General features: G+C 43.0%; 1 protein-coding gene and 1 long non-coding RNA gene across 2 annotated transcripts; one reads left to right on the top strand and one right to left on the bottom strand.

Moving 5' to 3' along the window:
* Nucleotides 1-582: 582 nt before the first annotated feature.
* On the top strand, nt 583-11,818 carry LOC123480896 (uncharacterized). Its single transcript, XR_006657038.2, has 3 exons — nt 583-757; nt 8,829-8,866; nt 9,819-11,818. It is a non-coding gene; the product is annotated as an uncharacterized lncRNA (long non-coding RNA).
* A 1,305-nt stretch (nt 11,819-13,123) lies between these two features.
* On the bottom strand, nt 13,124-20,040 carry MRPS30 (mitochondrial ribosomal protein S30). The gene is made up of 5 exons (XM_053914741.1): nt 19,408-20,040; nt 17,959-18,104; nt 17,114-17,219; nt 15,596-15,772; nt 13,124-13,746 (listed from the first exon to the last, which is right to left on the bottom strand). Exons 1-5 carry the CDS (start codon nt 19,991-19,993, stop codon nt 13,457-13,459), a joined length of 1,305 nt encoding a protein of 434 aa, XP_053770716.1. The 5' UTR covers nt 19,994-20,040; the 3' UTR covers nt 13,124-13,456.
* Nucleotides 20,041-21,995: the final 1,955 nt, after the last annotated feature.

Below are 21,995 nucleotides of genomic sequence, written 5' to 3'. Positions count from 1 at the left end.
TGTGCACACCGCGTGTGTGTGTCAGCGTGTGTGCGCGTGTGTGTGCATGTGTGTGTGATAAGGTGGGGGGAGGAAAAAAAGGGGTGGGGAAGGGAGGGAAGAGAGAGGGAATGTTTCGATGTAGATCTATTATAAACACCTACATGTAAACATACCTGGGAAGAACATGGCGCTCCTCAAAAAGATTAAGAGCAGCAAGACTATACTCCCAGCTTTACAGGCCATTCCCACGCCACTCAGGTGGCTGCTGTGACAAAGGGCCACGAACTTTGTGGCTTGAAGTTACAGTAATCTACTCTTTCACAGAGCTGGCCCTAAGAGTCCAAAATCAGTTTCACTGGGCCCAAATCAGGGTGTCAGCAAAGATTGTTTTTTTTTTCTTTTTTCTTTTTCTTTTCCAAATGAGCTAAGCCTACATGTTCCAGGGATTAGGAAGTGGGTGTGTTTCGGGGTCTATTTTTTAGTCCGCCACACCCACCAACACACAATCCAACCACTCCCCCCCCCGCCCAACTATTATCAGATGTTAAAACTTGTGAAAGTTTTTTGGACACAGAGAAATAGATCAGTCTGGGAAAAAGATGAAGCCTGAACCGGTAAGACAGGTCTGTATTAATTGTCTGTGGTAAGTGAGCCCTGGTGGAAATTCAGTCTTTCCTGCCCACTGCAGTGTGAGCCTGTGGAACGCGGAGACTGTCTGGTTGTCTCGGGACCCTCCCTGCTAGGCTCAGCGCCCCCACACTGCTTCATGCCGTGAGTAGGTGTCCCTGCAATACGTGAGCGAACGTGTGGACGGGTCCCTCACTGTTGTGTGAACTGCCTTGGAGAGCCCATGCATGCTCCCTCTCCGCTGAGCCGGTGGTGGAGGGAGGGCTACCCGGCAGTTAGCCCATCTTTGGTCCCAGGCCTCGGATCCACAGGGCCTGCGTTGCTCCGCTTCCCTGCGCAGTGTTCTCTGGCCCCTTCTCTTTCTGTCTCTGTCTCTTCCTGTCTCACAACCCCGGCAGCCAGCCCGGCTCTTTTCCCAGTGCTCCCGGCTCCAGCGAGACTGCTCGTGAGCAGAGACCTAGCCTGCGGTGATTCTTCAATGGGGGGCTTTGCCGGCAGCCAAGACACACCTTCAAACCCGTGTTCTGCCTTCAGCTGCGTCCTGGTTCCTTTCTGTTACGTCCTTTTTTAAAACTCGGAGAAACTCCTTTTGTCTTCTGAAAATCAGCAAGTCACACTGAGTCTATTTGGCCAGGGAAGGGTTTTGGCAAAGCTTTTGATCTGCTTTGAGTGCTACAGTAAGTGAATTCCTCTGAATTCTGCCACCATCCCACCCATTCACTGTGCACCACCCCACTCACTGTGACCCCCACACTCACTTTCACACTCAGCCTCATCATTGCTTCTTATACCTTATTTTTTATTCCTTAACTCTAAGGACTTCTCCAGACTTTGTTTCCTGACCCCTTATCTCTGAATGCCCCCCAAAGAAGAGCACATTCAGCTATGGGGGATTGGGGTGAGCTATAACCGAAGCTGAATCATGTCATGTTTGAGTCACACGTTTGCTCAAAAAGAAAGCTCTTCTCCGGCTGCCTTCCCAGTAATCTGTTGTTCCTAAAGTGTTTATGGATTTGCTACAGGATTTTGGGTGCCAGCTGAACAGCTGCCATTGTTTTATTTAGGGTTAGATGTCAACCCATGAAATTGTTCCAAATAACTGACGTGTCACCTTCTACAATGTCCAAAAACAGAGGAGGAACACTTTCTGGTAGACACAGAAATCACCTCAATTCTCACCACAAATATACAGGTGTGAAGAGATCATCTCTCAAAGATCTGTTCCATCCATATAAAAGATACCGAGGCCAGCATTATTCATGACAAATATGGAGAACTACTTCACAGGAAAAACATAGTAGAGGAAGAAACAGGTAAATGAAGAAAGGAAAGTGAGGACAAAGGAAGGACTAAATATAGGGACAATTGATTTCCCTGAGGTCGCAGAACGAGTGGAGTGGTAAAGACATGACTGGAATTCAGATCTCCACCCCTCTGGTCCAGAGTTATTTCCTCTACCCAGAGTTTCCCAATCAGCATGTCAAGAGTGGGCTATGGGTATGGAAATACTGATTTCTTTTGCACAGCCAGGCAGAACCCGGAATGGGAGGCATCATAGCCGGTTGCCGCTGATCCAAAAATAGCCCCATCCCATTTACAATAGTGTGATGAGTGAGTATACATTTCTTTGTGCCCACATACATGTGTGTGTGCGCATACACATGCACATATATGTACACACATGTGTGTATACATGTACACACATATATATACGTGTATGCGTGTGTGTGTGTGCGTGCATATCCAGAATCTCTTTGGGCAAGCTGGGCACAGAGATTCTCTTGTCATCAGTTTCTCTTTGTTGTCCTCTTTTCTGATTTCAGTGGCCATCACGTAGCCAATGGCAGTTTTAAAACATGAATCTAAAACTCTTTGATGTTCTTCCCATCAAGAAGTGGGGTGCATGCCACCTTTTCCTGAATCTTGGGGGACTTAAAACTGTCTTGACTGATTGATCACAGTGGAGGTGATGCTATGGGACTTCTGAGGCTCAGTCAGAAAAGGCTGTGCAGCCTCCTGTGGTTCCTTTTAGGTACTTTCTTATGGACCCCGGAGCCGTCACATAAAAAACCCAACTCCCGTAAAAACACCATGCTGTGAGGAGACCCAGGCTATATAGAGGGCGCAAGTACATGTGCTGTGGTCAACCCGAGGCAGTTGAGATCCAGTCAGCAGCCAGCATCAACTGTCAGACCTGTGCCTGAAGATGGGTACACGAGTCATACCAAGTGAAGCCCTAGACATTGTGTAGCAGAATCAAACCACTCCTGACCTAGACCTTTGTCAGCTCCAAAGAACAGCATGTAAGGCATCATCCCGCTCCACTGTAGAAGGTCAGTGCTGATTCCAACTCTGCTGACGGCAGCCCAACTTATATGTCTTGTTACTTTTCCCTCATGCCCAATGTTCTTTTGTTGCAGATGTTATACTAATTTCAAATGGTCAAACATTAATGCTGAAGACTTGTAAATGACTATTTTTAATAAGCATTCATTAATCATTTCTCATCCTGTATCTCTGGATTATTTATCATTAAAATCCATTTTCAGATGGAGAAATAACATGGCGAATAATTGATACAGATAGAGTAGCAAGAACCCAGTTGCTAATATCCAGCTGGTACTCCATGCCCAGAGACTGCTTAGTGACTACAAATACAGGACAACGAGGATGGTCCAATACATGACCTCCATTCCTCATCACCCCTTTTAACACTTCCTGGTTCAGTACTCTTCCCAAAGGAAATAATCTCTTTACTAAAAATATAATCCCATAAATCCAGGATGGCAGAGTAAGTGAAGGCTACACGAACCTCCTCCCAGGACCAATCTAGAATTACCTCTAAATTGTAGAGAAATCATCCTGAATAACCAACTGAACACCCGCTGGAGAGAAGCCTTATAACCACATACAGACAGAAGAAAACATTTCAGTACAACATTACAGGTATGGCGTGCAGAGGAGACTCGAGAGGTGTGGATGGGCTCCCATGGGTGGCAGCTGAAGTTCCAGACAGATATTTCAGTGGCCAGGGGTCCCCCTGAGAAGTGTGAGGTCTAAACCCCAAGCTTCGCTCCCCAGCCTACAGCACCAGAGCCAGAAAGGAACCCAGATAACATCTAGCTGCAAAAACCTGTGGGGTTTCTGTTGGCCAGGGAGAGATAGCTAAAGACTCAGAGAGCCTCTTAAAGGACCAATGCACAAAAATTTGTTTGCAGCCACTTACCCTGGGTTCTAGCAGAGAGAGGGCAGAATGGATTAGAGATGCTTGTGGACAGTATGGGGTGAGTGGCTCTGAGGACAGAACTAGAGGAAGAGCCACCTTGTGCTCTAAGAACCATTGTGTTCCAGGAACGCTGTGCTGAGTCATTCCTCATACTGCAGAAGCTATCTTTCCTCCACAGGGAACTCCTCTCCAAGTGGCAACAGCCTGAGGGGAAGCAAGAACCCTGCCCACAGGATTTACTCTGCCCCACCCTGTGGAGCTTAAACCCGGCTGATTATCACAGCTTGATTAGATTAACAGCCAATTAATATAATAGTTGATTAGTTTAATCAACTGATTAGTTTAACAGCTAAGAAGGAAAATCCAAAGAAGCAGACCCCAAATGAAAAATTGAGAGACTTTTCCAGAATAACTAGATGAAATGGAAGCAAGCAATTTCTCAGATAGAAAGTTTAGAGTAATAATTATAAGGGTTCTCCTCAGCATGATAAAAACATAGAAACTGCAAAAAAAGCCCCAGTCAAAAATAAAGAATGCAATTTCTGAAATAAATAATATACTGGAAGGAATAAACAGTAAGTTAGATGAAGCAGAGGATCAAATCAGTGATTTGAAAGACAAGGTAGAAAAAACCACCCAGGCCAAGCAGTCAAAAGAGAAAAGAATTTAAAAAAAAAATGAGGAGAGCTTAAGAAACATTTTGGACAACATGAAGCATAACACCATCTGCATCATGGGAATACCAGAAGGGGAAGAGAGCAAGGAAGGGATCGAGAGCCTATTTGAAGAAATAATGACCAGAAAATTCCCTAATCTGGTAAAGGAAAAAGACACATAAATACAGGAAGCTCAGAGAGACCCAAACAAGTTGGACCCGAAGAGGCCTACGCTGAGACACATCATAATTAAAATGGCGAGCCTTAAAGAAAGGGAGAGAACCCTAAAGCTAAAAGAGAAGAGCAGGCAGTTACCTACAAGGGAGCACCAATTAGACTGGCATGTGATTGCTCATCAGAAACATTTCAGGCCAGAAGGGAGTGGTGTGAAATATTCAAGGTGATGAAAAACAAGGACCTACAACCAAGGCTACTTTAACCAGCAAGGCTATCATTTAAAATCGAAGGAGAAATAAGGAGCTTCCCAGGCAAGAAAAACCTAAAGGAGTTTGTTAACACCAAACCAGCACTGCAACAAATGTTAAAGGGCTTGCTTTGAGAAGAGGAAGAAAAAGGAGAAAGGGAAAAAACAACAGTCTAACAATAAAATGGCACCGCATACATGTCTATCAATAATCACCTTAAATGTAAATGGCTTAAATGCTCTAAACAAAAGGCATAGGTAACCTGAATGGATAGGAAAACAAGACGCATATCTGCCTTTAAGAGACCCATCTCAGATCGAAAGATACACATAGAAAAAAGTAAAGGGAAGGAAAAAGATATTTCATGCAAATGGTACATCAAACAAATAGGTACATCTTAATAGCGATGGGGATGTAAAGTACAGTATAGGAAATGGAGCAGCCAAAGAACCTACGCATGACCCATGGACATGAACAATGGTGGGGGGATTGCTGGAGGGAATTGGGGGTGCTGGGTAGAGGAGTGCAAAGGGGAAAAACTGGAACAACTGTAATAGCATAATCAATAAGATATATTTTAAAAACTTGTTTACATGTCAGATAACATGATAATTTGACTTCAAGAATTTTTTGGGCATTGTTCTTTCAAATGACATTTAAAACTCTAGATTTCAAAGTTTGTAACAAATTGCACTTCACTAGAGGATAATTATATAGATATTTTTACTGCTTGTAGGGCTTTCCAAATACTTAGATCATTTATATTTCCAATTATGAATCCTCCCCAGGTGGTGAGATATGGAAATATTGCAAATATATTGAAAGTCAGGATTTAATCATCTGCGTACTTGTGAGCTAGTCCAACATTAAATATACTTACGCCCACATTAGCTAACCTTATGTAATTATCAGGCTTCAGTTCTTTACAATTGAACATTTTGTGACTCTTTCTCTCTCTGGCAATAATGTGAACTTAATATTATGGAAATTTCATGTTTATGTATTTCTCTTTTAGTGTGTAATGCTGTTATTATTCAACCACCCTCTAAATACCCAAAAAAGAATATGTAAGTCATACAGAAAATAACATTCTGGGAAAGTGATTATAAAATAAAAATGTAAAAACAAGCAACTACGGTATAATCTCAAAAACGTGAAGAGGTAACAGAAACGCACAGATATAAGGTGAACAACCAAAACGTTGGCAGCATGTTACCTTCCCCTCTACTGTGTTTTTAAAATTTTCTATAATAATTATGTGTTTTACATCAATGACAAAAATAATTTGTTCTACAGGTTAAAATGCGACTAACAACCAAACAATATGAAAATCTGATTTTCTCAACTAAATTGAAAGCTTATCCATTCTCTACCTAAATGGATAAAGTTCACTACTACATAGGACATGGTTTTATATATACAAATAAATTCGCAACCCTTACTGAATGTTTCCACAGAGAGAAGTTGTAAACATTTTTTATCAGTATGTCCCCGTGGGTAGTCATAAGTAACCGAACAATCTCATCGAGGTTCCAATGAACACGGACGTGGGATGTGGAGCGCTTTGACGCTAATGTGAGCACCTGGCACGGAGAAATTTACTCACGGTGTGCTTTCCATTTCCTTCCTAACTTCCTCTACATCTGTTCAAATTACGAAGACAGTTTCTGGATCTTACTCATCACAAATCCAGCTGGAGATCATTTTCAAACTAATATGCAGCTGATACGAATATTAAATTTATAAATTCTTAAAAAAGAGAAATATTATGACAGCTTGTATAGGACTTTGCCTATCAAAGATTACGGGTAACTTGGTTTCCCAAATTGCTGTTTCCCGTTCATCTTTGCCAGCTGATTGGGGTTTCAGCCATAGCAATGGTTTGTTATAAAGAAATCCGGTGAACGTTAGAGATTCTCCATTGTAACCAAACTGACTAGTTCTTGACCTGCAGGTCTTAGGACATTTAAAAAACTTATTTATTGAAATGTATGCTAATCTACAAATATCACCCTTTCATGAGGTAGTGACCAATTTAAAAATGAACACCTATTTGTTCAAGTAAATAGTACACTTCACAGAAATAGATATGATATGCGCACCTTGAAAGTTCTGTGCAAACAGAAAATGAGCAACATGAAATAACGTGCAACAGCTACTGGTTTATAGACACACATCGGTGACGCAGATCCCGGCCAGCAAGGTCTGTCGTTGTGGTTGCAGTATTCAAATACACACGGGCTACAGAAATCCTGCGGAGGAAAAGGGGCTGCGTGGCCGCTCTCCAAGTCAGAGAGCGGGCCCTGAGGCGCCGCCCCCCCCCCCACTCCGGAACAAGCTTTTATTGTTTTTCTAGGCCCCTTACATCAAAGATGGTTGTCATTTATTATTCATAGGTTTGTTTTGGGTGGTTATCTTTTGCAGACAAAGGAGAGGATGTCACTGAATACATCAAAGGAGGATATTTGCAACGTAAAAGGAGGATATTTGCAATGTAAAGGGAGAAATGGTCCAAACGGCTTTGTCCCATACCTGGAAGGTCTAGCCCAGATTTTGGGAAGATAAAGATACTCAGTAAACATTTGCTTGCCTCAGGGTGAGGGGGTTTTAGCAAGAGCAAGTCTCATAGCAGTCTAAGTACAATGCAGGCCTGATTTCCCACTGGAGAACTTATCTATGGACGTGGGTCCTGCCCACCAACCTCGCTCCCCACTGGCTTTTCTGAGTGGGGGCTGAGCCACATTTCCCACACTTGGAATGGTTCCCCACACACTGGCACAATATTACCATATTTTGCTGTGTATAATGCACATCCACGGCTTTCTGTGCATTATATACGGGATTATTATACCCATGGTATGTAATCATTGTACTCATGTATAACGTGCATCCTTATTTTTCCTGCCTGCAAAAATTTAGGCAAAAAAGTATGCATTATACTCAGCAAAATACGGTAGTCAACACTGAAAATATGAACTAAGCAACGAATTATGTAGAGCTTTTTTTACAAACACTACAAATTGGTTATCCACTGACTTCCAGTTTAAGAACAAGTGAAATTCCTAAATACCTATTTTGATCCTTTCTTTCTTTCCCTAATAGTTTCCTTACTTCGAAGCTCCTACATTCTAATATATATCCTTATGTATTCTCTCTCCGTACTACATCCATTGTTTCTGGGCATGGGTAAATATCCACTCCCCTTACTGGTGATAGCAGGAACAAAAGCCAGGAGGACAAAGTGCATGGAGACAACATGCATTGCAGAAAGTCATTGCCTCTTCAGTTGGCTCATTCTCTCTGAAGTGTGTTTATCACTTTTGGGGGGGCACTCTAAGATAACCCTCAACGACCCGCATCTCCTCCTACCCCGCCCTCGTGCAATCTCCTCCGCTTGGTAGGGGCTGGGCATGGTGACTGGGCTTTGCATCGACAGTCTCGCGAGTGGACTCTGGCGGCTCTCCCTGGCAGGCTGCCCTGTTGCAAGCTGCTGGCCTGCAGTGGCCCACGTGGGGAGGGTCTGAACATGCCTCCCTCCAACAGCCAGTGAGGGACCAAGGCCAGAGTGCAACAACCTGCTGGCAACAGCACACACTTGAAGCAGATGCCTCCCTGGCTGGGCCTTCCTATGAGACCCCCACCCCTGACCAATACTTGGCAGCTCTGAGAAAGACTAAGTAGCAAGGGACCCGGTTAGACCATGTCTGGGCTCCTAACACAGAAACTGAAATAATGAATGTGTTGTTTAAAATAAAACTAAGTTTGCAGTTAGGTTGTGCAGAATAGATATGAATACAATGTTTCTGGTTGTTTTGTTTTCCAACTGGAACTTCTTTTCCCTTTCACCTTTCTCCCTTTCATCCCTGAAACAGTATTTCGAGTTCTTAATTTTATTTATACTTTTTTTTCTAGTTCTCAAGTTGATATTTGGTGTCTTTGAAAATCTGCAGGTATGTTTTAGTTTCCAATGCTATAATGAAATTCCCAACGTGCTATCTCCTGGAACAATGAAAACATTAAAGTCCGTCTCACAATCCGGACATTCGTGCCCCTTTGGGTGTTCCTACTGTCTCTCATTTCTGCTGCTTTTCATTCTTGCTCTTCCTCCTGCTGTGCTCAGTTATTATGTGGGGATATTGTATCAGAAAAACTTGGCCCTGGCTGGTGTGGCTCCGTGGATTGAGCACTGGCCTATGAACTGAAAGGTTGCTGGTTCAATTCCCAGTCAGGCAGGGCACACGCCTGGGCTCCAGGCCAGGTCCCTGGTTGGAAGCATGCAGCAGGCAGCCAACTGATGTTTCTCTCTCACATCAGTGTTTCTGTCCCTCTTTCTCCCTCCCTTCCCCTCTTTCTGAAAATAAAATCTTAAAAAAAAAAACCTGTCAAAATAATTGAGGTCTAGAAAAATATTCTTTCCAGATTTGCATCTTTCAGGTTCCTAGTGCATTATTAGTTAATGCACCTTTACCATTTCAGATTTTTCTGAGCTATCGAGGAGACTCCATTCTAAGCTCCCTTCTATGTGAGTGGTTTACTTCTGGTTCACCCTTACTTACCCCAAGGATGTGGTCCTTCCCCTTCAGGGTCTCAAGCTAAGTGATTCTGCCAGGGCCCCAGCCCGGGGGGTCCCATATTCTAACTTCTGTCCTCCTACTCTCTTACAAAGCTGTTAAATGCCACTCCTCCTGTCAGATCCTCTACTTAGTGAACAAATCCCCCCTTCAGAGCAAAAGCGGGCCCAATAAAGGCTCCCCTTTCTGGATTTGTATTTTCTTCCAGATACCAGTCTGCCAATCAGCCTACCTCGTTAGCTCTCTGTCTTTAAGTTCACCTTCCAAATAATCTAGTTAACCCTTTAGGGAAGCAAAAATCAAGAGGTTTGTGTTTATTTGTTTTTAACAGGTTACCTTGAAGCTTCTGGCCACTCTGTCTCTGAACCTCCATTTGGGCCCTTCTCTAGTCTGACTGGGGCTCAGCCCTGAGAGAGCACCTTAACCCTCTTCCACAGCCGGGCGGGGAGCGTGGTGCTGGAGACCACCGCATTGAAGGGTGGAAAGGCACACTAAATACCTAGGACACTGTCCAAATAGTCTCTGGTTGCCAACTTTGGTTCTATAAAAATGGACGAAATTTCTCCCAACCTCATAACCGAACTCTCAAAACAGTAGTCAGGGTTCATTCTGCCCTTCAGGCTGCACGAGAGGACGAGGAGTCCGTGTTCTGCCAGGTACCTTCACCCACCACCCTCTCACTCAGAAAAACACATCTCACTTCATGTAATTATCTGAGGTGAAATTGAATTCTTCTGAACTTCTCATTACTATAATGCTTGACATTGGAAAATTGAGTCCTTTTCTAAAGCCTAAAGAGTAATTGTAAAGATTGGGTTTTATCTCCAGTAAAGCAAGTTCTCAACAGCTATCTGGATCGCAGGGGTCATAAACTTAACACCTCAGAAACAAAACATGCATCAGAAATTAGTGAGGTATGCCCGCTGACCTTGGCCAGAGAGAACTAAGCAGTGGGGGGTCTGTGACAAACTGCAGGGAGGATGTCCCTCTAAAGCAGTGGTCCCCACCCTTTCTGGCACTAGGGCCCAGTCTCGGGGAAGACAAGTTTTCCACGGACTGGGGTGGGGCGCAGGGGTTAGAGCAGGTTTCTGGACGATTCAATAGCAGTACACCCAAGCTCACCTCCTGCTGTGCAGCCCAGTCCCTAACAGGCCCAGCCCAGCACCGGTCCACCACCTGCAGGTTGGGGACCCCTGCAAAGGGATCCAATACTATTTCCGGTTCCTGTCTATTCTTAACATGCAAGAATGTAAACCTGGAGTCACCAGATCTTTCAATTTTTCAAAAGAATCTGAAATGTGGATGTTTTAAACCCCTCTCTTTTAATGTTGACAATTAAAACAAAATCCCACACTGCGAGGTCAACAGGAAAGGCAGAGAGAGAGGAAGCTTGACGCTCACCTGAATTACCGCCAGCTGCAAACCCTGCCAGCTTCTTCAGGAGCCTGAGACTTCGGGGAATCCTAATGCAGTGCTTGCAGCAAGCTTTTAGTTGGCAAATAAAAGTCCAGTTTTACCTGGGCTGAAGACCTGAAGAAATACTTGCCAAGTAGCTAACATCACGCCAGCCTTCATTTTCCGAAGATCCAGATGGTTTTTAGTCATTCAAACCTAGATTGAAAATGGTAATTAAAAGGCACAGCCTGCTCGTTTGTAAAGAACGCTCTTTGAGAGAAATACTGTGGCATTATGTTATCTCCATGATGTAAGGTGGTGAGGCCACGGCAGAATGAGTACGGCGACTCCCACGTCATATATGCAGAGCACGGCCAAAAGAGGCTGAATGTGTTCTTATTTTCACACAACTTTCATAAAAACATTGAGGATACATGTCTGAATTAAAATATTAAAGCATCAAGTTTATAATCATTACACACTGATTAATAAAAGAAAGGATTACTTTCTCCTGTCTTCAGTTTTTCTAAACTGGTTGATACCTGAGTTTTTGCTGTTAAATCTGTGTATCACCAAATTAGCACTGAGGTAAAACTTCATTTCTTTTGTCCAAAAACTAAAAAGGTTAAAAAATAAATGAGGTCTTGTTTTCATTTATTAACTTGGATTTCCCATCAATTCATTTCTAAAGAATGTTACACTTGCATTTTAAATCAAGTGGCAGTTCCTTTACATGATTTAAAAACCAGAAGGTCAAAATCACAACCTACACATTAAACCTTGGACTAATGTACAAACTTATAAACCACAAATCCATTACTGAATTTCCATGATTAACTCTAGCCTATTAGGATGGATTCTTCTTATTACTGTTAGATTTAGCATATTAGCATTTTGTTATTTCTGCGTTTATAGTGAAATGTGCATTTAACCTATTTGTTTTTTAGTGATTTAAAAAAACTGGAACAATCTTATCAAACGATTTGAGTAGCATTCCAAACTTTAGGTTTCATGGAAATTTTGAACAATGCATGGATAAACTGTGCTCTGGACCCTTGTGGGGAGATGTCTTAGAAATATTTCCATTTCCTTCACGGTCCATTTTAGTTTTCCATCTTTACTTGATGAGTTAAATATAACCAGCTTAGGGATAGCAATGGCATGTGAAATGAATCCTAAATATTTTAATTACATAGCATTTTAAAAGCACTTTCACATGTACTAACTCATTTAACCCTTACTTTATGAGATCATTTTGTTTTATGAAAACCAAAATCAAGAATGGTAACCCCGACTGCTCCAAGTTCAGGAGGTAAAAAGTGAAAGCGAGATTGATCAGGAGCTGTCCTTTGACTAGGACCTTGGAAGGGTGCGCTCCAGACGCCAGTCTTCTGTAAAGGACAAATGGCATGCACGACAGGCTGACAGTACAGAGGACCCTGGGCAGGAAGTGCTGGGACAAAGGGGGAACACAGCACACCTTGCAAAGTCAAGGCTTTCAAATGCTGTTCCTTCAGGTTAGCTAGTTTGTGATGAGTCGCCCCTAGGCTTCTGGCTGAGGCCGCTATCAGTATAACTGCGACCTCTGTCCCGAGAGAGCAAGGGAGGAAGAAACGGGGGGAGGAAGGAAAATGTCATTGTCCTATGACTACTGTATGTAACGGCTTATTTTAAATACTTACGATAGGAGAATGTATAAAATAAGAAGTGCATGATTACTCAAAGGTAATTCTCTGGCTCACTAAAAATGTTTCGAATTAATCTTAATTCTCAGCAAGATGAACGACTTTACCAACTAACAACCGACTTGGAAAGACAGCAGACCCAGTTCCCTGATCTTCGGAATGGAGCAAATAACACCACCTGAAATGTGTTAACACTGCTTCTAAGCGCTAAGAACCTAAGTTGAATATAACTCATCAGTTACACTATTAATTAATCATCTGTTAATTTTAGAAAAGTCGCAACTCCTCTGCAACTGAGTTTCCTGTATTCGCAAAATATTATTTTTTAAAGGAGTTTAAATATGGCTCTGAAAATTCTATTATCAGGTTAACAAAGACATTTTAAAAAGAAAAAATAGTAACAAAACATCTGTATGTTCATAAGCATTTGAATTATTATCTTTATACTACCTTTAAAATCACTTGCAACACCAGGTATTGAACAAAGCTCAATCAGTCTCATCAGTTAGTCATATACAAATAAAACTGCTTTTAAATCAACACACTATAACTAAAATTATATCTTCCAGCATATATTTTGGGTTTTTTAAAAAGATTTTGTTTATTTATTTTTAGAGAGAGGGGGAGGGAGAGAGGAAGAGAAACCTCAATGTTGCCTCTTGCACGCCCCCTACTGGGGACCTGGCCTGCAACCCAGTCACGTGCCCTGACTGGGAAGTAAACACACAACCCTTTGGTTTGCAGGCCAGTGCTCAGTCCACTGAGCCACATTTCAGCATATATTTTGAGTAAAGTGAAAGGTCTAAGCACAGGTTAACACAAGAAACATTTTCATTCTTGCTTCGGTAAAATTTAAGCGTTCCCAAAGTCCTGGGTCAAATGTTTCTTCTCAGTTTTCCAACAGCGGCGATTCATCCTCTTTTGGTCTATTCAGTAGAAAGTGAACTATCTGAAGTAGAACATCATCGTTAAAACCTTTCACATCATCATCTTCAATGGTTTCATAGAGAGGCTTACTTTGTATCCCCCAACATATATTTTTACGAGTGTTATCTCGGTCAGCTTGTGCGGTCAGTGCCAAAGTATTTAACTGGTAGCAGAAAAAGGAGAAGTATTTTCCATCTGTGATCACACCCTGAGACACAAAAGGTCGGGTAACATCTGCTTCGCTCCAGAATCCTGTAGGAGAAAGTGATACTGAAATACACACCGGGACATATTTTACCGAAACAAAACATGTACATTGGAGGGTAGTGAGTGCCTGCTAAAACCTAGATATTTTACCTACCAACTGCCTCAAGACCGCCAAGTCTTCCCCATCATTCTAATGCTGTATTCCATTTCTGTGTCAAACTTACTTCCTCCCCTCCGGTATCCCCAACTCATGATACATCTTTTCAGTAACTTCTGCCATCAACAGCTTTCACCTTGAACTCACTTCATGTAAGAGCGGCTAGCAGTACCGGGCAGACTCCCTTACATCTGGTGTTAACTACCTCATTACTCCCCGACTTCGAATACGTTCGGTTTCCCACACCAGGAACAGCTACCATGCCATAACCACGACAGCCACTTACTTCACCGATCTACAAAAAAAAATCTTCAGAAAAAAATCTACGGATTTCAACCACGTCCTTAGACAATTTCTGTGTCTTACGTTCCATATTTCAAAATTGGTTTTGTGAGTCGCTGTCATTTCCCCTAGTGAGTCTCATGCGATAAGGTTTCAGGCTGCCTTAACTCGACCACTCAGACTTTCCAGCTGCTCTTAGCCAGGCTGACTGGCTTTACTCTTGTACTTGAAACCCTCTCACCCGGGCAAGGCAGTCACTGTATTTCCCCACGCTTATTTCACATCAGCCTTAGTGGAGACAGCCAGTAGATAATATTCTTAAAATATGGAATTATACTGAGAAAAGTACTCTATCTTCATGAATACCCAGTGCCATTTCAAGACCTTCAAGAAAGATTTCTCACTTATTCCTATGATAGAATGTAAGTTAACAATTGTGAGTATAAGGTTAAAGCATATCCATAAAGGAAAAAAGTGAGTTCGGCAATAAATAAATCTGTATTAAAATTCCTCCTGGGTACTTATACGGGATCAAGCTAGTGACATAATGTATTACTTCAGGTTTTGTAACAAAACCCAACTGCCCCACAATGGGCTCTAAAGGCCCTGACACACGGCCTCTGGCTTCCTCCCTTCCTTCATTGGCCTTCCTGGCCCTTCCAGACTGCAAATCTGCTCCGGCCTCAGAGGCTGACTTGCCATTCCTTGTTTCGGGAGTGTCTTCCCCCGAGTTTACAGTTAGGCAGCAGCCCATCACCATTCAGGAGTCTGTTTAAATGTCACTTTTCCAGAGACATCTTCTGAACTATGCTCACATAAATTGTGCCCCCATCTCATCTCCGCCTGTATCCCATACATCATTCCACCCCTTTTCTAGCAATTTTCTTCATGGTGTCACTACTACCCACAAACACTACCTGCTTATTATCCCCTGCTCTGCTCACTAGAAGACAAGCTCCAGAAGAGTGGGATCTGCTTATCTTACTCAACACTTCATTTCCAAGGCCAACAGCGCTTGGTACCTAACAAGCACCCACTGTTTGCTGAATGAATAAACAATCTCCTAACCCACATCCTAGGCAGGGCCATCGAAGAAATTATAAAGAGCTGTGATTTAATCTACTATTTAACCCACCAAAGCATTTCCTTTTCCAGCTGCAGAAAGCTACTTTAGAGCTGATTTAGTTGGCTATAGTCTCTGAAATGCTTGAGAACACCATCAGAAAACAGTACATTCCCACCAAAGCGGCCAACCTAAAAGATCAAATGACTACCTAAGAGCTACTTGCCAACTGCCAGTGTAAAGTACTTATTCGTGGATTTTACAACCACCATATTTTGTGGTAATGCAAGTTTTCAAAACATTAAGATCCAACCCACATTTTAACCAAGGAAATGATATTAAATTTTTTAAATGCCTGATATCTTCCAAGAATAGTAACGCCATAGGTTTACCTTGATACATGGCTTGTGCTCCGGTCCAAGCAAAAAGGCTTGCAATAGCGTTAGCTCTAAACACAACCTCTATCTGATCAGCACAGTTCTGCTTCAAGAGCCTTTCCCGTTTCAATTTGTCGGGTAACAGGTGAAACTGGGTGTGACCGTAACAGTAGGGATCTGCCGTCTTTGATCCTGAAGAGCAAAGGAAGAAACAGATCCCGTGAAATGGCATGCGGATCATCTGGAGCACCGGTCCTTCGTATCTGCTCCAAACCCACCTTTCTCCTCTGCACATCGGGGCATTGGAAGTCACAGTAGTACACCAATGGGAAGGCTACTTTATTGACTGATTATATTGATTAGAATAAAGTTACATTTCACACAAACGCACAGTTTGTTAGCTGTCACCATGCCGCTCACTGTGACACAGGATAAGTCAAAAGAATATATGTAAAGTGAATTTAAAATTCCTTATTATTTCAGTTTTCTCAAACCCATTAGTCATCATAAGGAGCCTGGTTATTCTCCTTGTCATATTCTCCAAAGGATACAAATATTTCATGACTTTAAAAACTTTGTTATTTTAATAATTACATACCTTCTTCCTAATTTAAAAAAAAAAGGATTTTTCTACTATATTTCTTTCTTTATTTTTTTATCCTCACCCAACATGTCTTTGATTTTTAAAGAGAACAGAAGGCAGGGAGAAAAAGAGGAAAAGAAGCATCAGTAGGCTTCGTTTCGTACGTGCCCTGGCTGGGGACTGAGCCCGCAGCCCAGGCACGTGCCCTGACCGGAATGGAACTCACAACCTTTTTGGTTTGCAGAATGATGCCCACCCAACCGAGCCACTGACCAGGGCTACACTGTATCTCTGAGTAAAGAAAATAAGGGCCAATATTTAATAAAATGCTGACATGCTTGACTTTACTGGTAAAGTCAAAGTCCCCCGTAATTCACCCTCTAAGGCCACAGTGACTGAGAGGGGGCTGACAGAATAGGTGTGGAGGACTACTTCAAGCTGCTTTTTAAGAATGTTCCACAAGTCAGCTAGAATCGACAGGCGAAGGAAAACCAGCGAAGCACACACTGCGTGAGGGCAGACGCCAGGCCGCACTAATGTCACATTCCTGACGGCGCGGTGGCCACCGCACCGTGCGAGACAAACGGGAGACCTTCCTAAGAAAGCCAATCACTGCGTCTCAAGTCCAGTTCTGTGCTTTTTATTTTTGAACAAACTACAAATTATTGTACTTTTTCTACATAATACACCAACAAAGTTTAACAAGTGTATAACTATTTTTTAAAGTTAAATACCACTAATTCAGTAGAACCAAGTAGAACCAAAATTTTAAGTGGTAAGCTAAAAGAGTATTTTCTTTCCAAGTTTCAGGCACATTGCAACTATCTCAGACTACGAATTATATTGCTCATGGACTTTGTAAACCTTTGGCCACGAGGAACTAATTATTCAAACGTGCACAAGGCACCTGAGACACATTTATGGCACAATACATCAAAAGAGAAACTTACCAATAAATATGGTATTTTCATATTGTCGTTTGAACAATGGGAGCTTGTCTGGCTTACATTTCATAACAGGAATTTCTATGGGTACAGAATAATCCAGCGGCACAAACTTAAAAGAAAAAGTAGTGAGTGAGTTCACAGCAGCACTAGTATATTATTTTACTCACATTCTTAATAGATTTAAAAATCTTAAATTGAGATGTCTTTGTAAAATGGTAACACAACCACGTAACGACGGGCCCAATCCAGCCAGCACGCAGTTTTTACAAACGGAGTTTTGTCAGAAGACAGCCGTGCACATTCACTTGCATGGGGCACATGGCTGTACGAACTGAGGTGAATAGTTGCAACTGCGAATCACAGCCCCCAAAGCCTAAAACACCGGCCATCTAAGTTTTTACAGAGAAAAATGAGCCAATCTGACACGGACACGCAGACAACCCTAAAATATACTTGTTTTCGCCAAAGGAACTGTAAACACATAAAAGGACCAGCCAAGAAGTGTAAGAAACGCCTTAATTTATGATCAGGTGTTGCAGGTACTGTAAATTACAACAGCGATAAACTATTATCAGCTTTTTCTATTTTTAATATTAACAAAAAAAATGTTTATGTTCCTGAAAACTGATGCTTTAGCCTCACTTAAAATGATTATTTGACCTTTGGGGAACTCTTATACCAAAGCGGGTTAAAAAGCTGAAGAAGAGTTTCAGACAAGATGTACTTGAATGAAACTCAAAAGGCGAGGACTCCATTAAAAAACTTTCATTTTGCCAGGTCCTTTACCTAGCCTGCTTACGACATTTCCCCATCAGACAGCAAGAGGTACACGTGCAATAAATCCTTACCTCTGGGAGTTGTTTGGATATTCGAATCTGGTTGTGTGGCGTATCATTTATTTGGTATCTCAAGGCATCAACTCGACCTTTCCGATGACCATGAAGAATAATTTCTTCACCACGCCACCAGTAAAAGTGAACTGGACGTTTACAATCTATCAAAAGATATTCAAAACGTTATCACTTAGATCAATTTGGTTATTAGAATACTAAACTCAGCTATATAGAACTCAAAAATGATTGTGCTGATTAAAAATATGTCAAAAGTACTCTCCGATGTAAGACAGTGTGGGTTATGAGACGATTTAACTTACATGATCAGGACTTAAATATTTATTGTCCACTTGCGTCACCGCTGCACTAAACAATGTAACCAAAGCCTCTTCTCAATTACAACAGGAATATCACACACCAGAAATAAGTAGTTCCATAGGAGTCAGAACTGCCCTACAGATGACTAAATCTTCACAATTGTGAAACGCATGTGTGGTTGTCATCATCTCCATTTTCCAGAGGAGGAACCTGAGTCTTGAGAAGGTTAAGTTCCCTAGGCCGTCGTTAATCAGAGGTCAAAGCCCAAGATGCTTCCCTCAAGGCCACTTTCCGATGAGAGGGAAGTACAGGCACACCACAAGACTCAGAAGAGCATGCATGTCCTGTGATAACAACATCACTTCAGTAGACACTTACATGGCTACTGGGTGGAAGACATAAATTGATGAACATGTCAGAAACACTAATTTTTAAAGCTGTCTGTCCATTAATTATTCTTCATGTCTGCACTCAGAAGTTGCTGACTGCTTACTGGTAACCCTGAATGGCTGGGCTGGAATCCTGACAGCCAAATCTACTAGCTATAGGCTCTTTAGAGTAAGTACATCTTATGTTTCTGTGCTTCAAGTTTTGTTTTGTTTTTTTCTTTTACGAAAAAATGCTACCTACTATAAGCAGTTTTTGTGAGGATTAACTAGTTGGCACATGTAAAATTTAGAACAGGGCCAAGTACACAGTAGGCACTGAATAAACGTTAGGTATTTTAATCAGTGTCGCCTTTAATGATCACAATTCGAAGTACTCTTCCTGAATTCTCATCTTAAAAATGAAAAAGATTAGTCTAAAAGAGGTTCATACAATGACATATGGCCACGTAAATTTTGGTGGAAGAGCAAAAAGGCAACCCAGGTCTCTCCCTCTCTCTAGAAGACCCACGTCTGAACCAACATTGCTCTTCATTCCATGGGACCATCACCAGCATCAAGGGCTGGAGTCCTGCAGACCCGAATCTCCTAGCCTAGGGCTGGACAGTTAGGTGGCAGGCCCCAGTCTCCGCACTCCCTGCGAGAAGTCCAAGCACTAGGAAAAAAACTGACAACGAAATGAAGAGGGGGCACACTAGAGATGCAGGGGGTCCCTGCCATCCACATGTCCCCCGCCCCGCGCGGCAAGCCCGGAGCTCACCGAGGGCGGCGGCGGCAGCCAGGACTGGGTTGTGCGCGCTGAGCAGGCCCACGAGGGTGGTCACCAGCTGGTCCAGGAAGGGCGAGGCGAGGGCCTCCCGCTGCCGGTAGAGGGGCGCGCGTCCCTTGCGCCGCTGGTAGAAGTGCTCCTGCAGAAGGCAGTCGCACGCGGCGGCGCGCAGACTCGCCAGGTCTGGGACCGGCGCGGGCGCGGGGGACGGCGGCGGCAGGCCCGACAGGAACACGGTCTTGGTGAACCCCTGGTACCAGCGGTCGGCGTTCAGCGCGAAGGTCTGCGGGTAAACCACGTACTTCATGAGCTGCATCCTAGTGAGGATTCGTATCTTCTCGTCCGCGGACTGGGCCGCGTGCACCTTCGCTTGCCACCGCTCCACTCGCCGCTGTCGTGCCGCCTTGCTTTTGGCAGTCAGGGAGGCCACGATCGGCGGGTAACGCGCGACAGGGGCCGCCGCGACATCAGCAACGGTGACATCTGGAGCCCCGACGGCGGCCTCCGGGGCGGCGGCGGCGTGGAGCGACCGCCCTGGACAGCGGGGCACCAGCCGCCACCACCTGGACGTCGCCATCTTTGCCCGCGGTCCCGGGCCGGAGGTCGGTTACCGCAACGCTTCCGGCCGGCCGGCCTGAGAGACCAATCGGAAAGCGGAATGTCAGCAAGTCTTCGGAAGGCCGGCTATCAGTGGGCTGGAGAAACCTGCGTCATCCCTGTCTTAGCCAATAGAATTGCTTCTGCAACTTAGTTGCTTTTGGGGTGGAGCGTCTGGAGCTGAGAGTCGGAACTCATGCGCCAATAGGTTTTCCGCGGGTTGGCTCGTGGGAATGAAACTTTTAAACGAGAACCTGCTGCCTAGGTTGTTTCTCGGACCCCTTGGCCTCTCCCCAGAAATCATTTGGGAACATTACGCGCAGAAACTTTTAGGGCTTGGCTAACTTTCCTGGTTTCATTGGTGTATGACTTTTTGTGTAAGGCACGTCATTTCTTTTCCGTTTTAGTTCTTGGAGTTGAAAGTACTGTTACAACCCCCGCTGGTGTGGCTCAGTGGATTGAGCGCTGTCCTTCCAACCCAAGGGTCACTGGTTCCCAGTCAGGGCATACGCCTGGGTTGCGAGCCAGGTTCCCGGTAGGGGGAGCGCAAGAGGCAACCACATTTGGTGTTTCTCTCCCTCTCCTCCCTCCCTTACCGTAACTGTCTCTAGCAATAAAGTCTTTAAGAAAGAAGGAAAGAAAGTACTGTTCCAGCGTGAGTTTTGATGATATACGCTTATTTTTTAAATGATGCAGGCGTTGCTCATGACCACTGCTAATTTGGGGGAAAATGATTTCACATAGCTCTACTAATTGATGCGTAATTTGTTTAAATGATAGAATCTATAAAAAGAGGGATATATTTAACTGAAGAAAGGAAGTAACAAAAGAATTGTGTTTAAATTTTGCTGTTAAAATCCATCATTATTTCAACATGAGTTAATCTCTACTAACCTGTGAGCAACCGTTAATCAATTCCTGTGCAGTAATTCTTGAAAGTGTATCTATTTGTGAATATTATATTTGTGTATATTTTATTAATTGGCATTTTGATGGCTTACTGGACGGTGTTATTTTCAGTTAAAAAGATTTAATCCAGAAGAAAAACACGGGAAAAAGAAATCTACTACCAACCTCTGATTGCCAGGACCCATTGTGCTAACCACAACTCTGCAGGCGGAATAAGAAAACAGGACTTTCCTGCGACTCCGTCAGCCGGCGCTGGCCCCCTGCAAGGGATGACCACTTCTCTGTCAGTGCTTCAGTGTGACGCACCGCTCCAAATCCTGAAATTTCCTCATTGCTTTTTCCTAGGACTGAAATTCTGTGAGGAGTTCCTTGCTCTTCTGTCCCTGGAAATTCTGACCAAATTGCAAAATGTCTCCAGAATTGAAGTGCAAACATCTCTGAAATAGAAGTAGCTTTACCACCAATTATTGGAATTAGTCATGGCTATTTGTTTTAAAGATAGTTACAAAAATAACTGAAATTTATCTTAAACCATAAATAAAGATTATAGAAACTTCTGCCAGTATTTTGATATAGTACCAAGCTCTTCTCTATAAATGAATTTACAGGTGTTTATTTTTATATAAACCGCATCCATACTGTATCATTTATGATTTCCATTTTTGCTTTATTTAATGTGGAGCTAGAACATGCATTTACCAAGCAACTGGAATATGGACTCTGTCTTGGCTCTTATGTGTCCTTTCCCTCCTTCCCTCATGCTTAACGACTCTTTCAGCTGCTCTAAATTAACTACTGTTTTGGGGCAACTCACACTTTCCAGTCTCTTTAGTTTTTTAAAGCTTACTTTCTCTAACTTTAGAGCTTAGTTTTCTGTCTTTTCATACTCATCCTTTATCATTTAAGCAATTTTAGTTAAATACCTACAACAGTAAATAAAACCAGTATGAACAGGTCTGGGGACAAATTGATAAGCACATCTGGACTTTGGAAATGGGTGCTTTGAGCTCTAAGGGATGCTGTACACTTTACAGAATAACAATGTAAGTTAATCTTACAGTTAAGTGGAGGGA

The sequence above is a fragment of the Desmodus rotundus genome, chromosome 1 (genome assembly GCF_022682495.2).
Source record: "Desmodus rotundus isolate HL8 chromosome 1, HLdesRot8A.1, whole genome shotgun sequence".
NCBI lineage: Eukaryota > Metazoa > Chordata > Mammalia > Chiroptera > Phyllostomidae > Desmodus > Desmodus rotundus.
The sequence above is the reverse complement of the archived record's forward strand: the minus strand, read 5'-3'. Positions and strand labels throughout refer to the sequence as shown.

What these genes read in the sequence shown, in the direction of transcription:
- MRPS30 (XM_053914741.1), bottom strand. Translation starts at nt 19,993, where the DNA reads ATGGCGACGTCCAGGTGGTGGCGGCTGGTGCCCCGCTGTCCAGGGCGG. An exon ending in GGCTGCCGCCGCCGCCCTCG is followed by an intron (nt 18,105 to 19,407) that starts GTGAGCTCCGGG and finishes ATCTTTTGATAG; the next exon opens with ATTGTAAACGTCCAGTTCAC. An exon ending in AGCACAAGCCATGTATCAAG is followed by an intron (nt 13,747 to 15,595) that starts GTAAACCTATGG and finishes TTTCTCCTACAG; the next exon opens with GATTCTGGAGCGAAGCAGAT.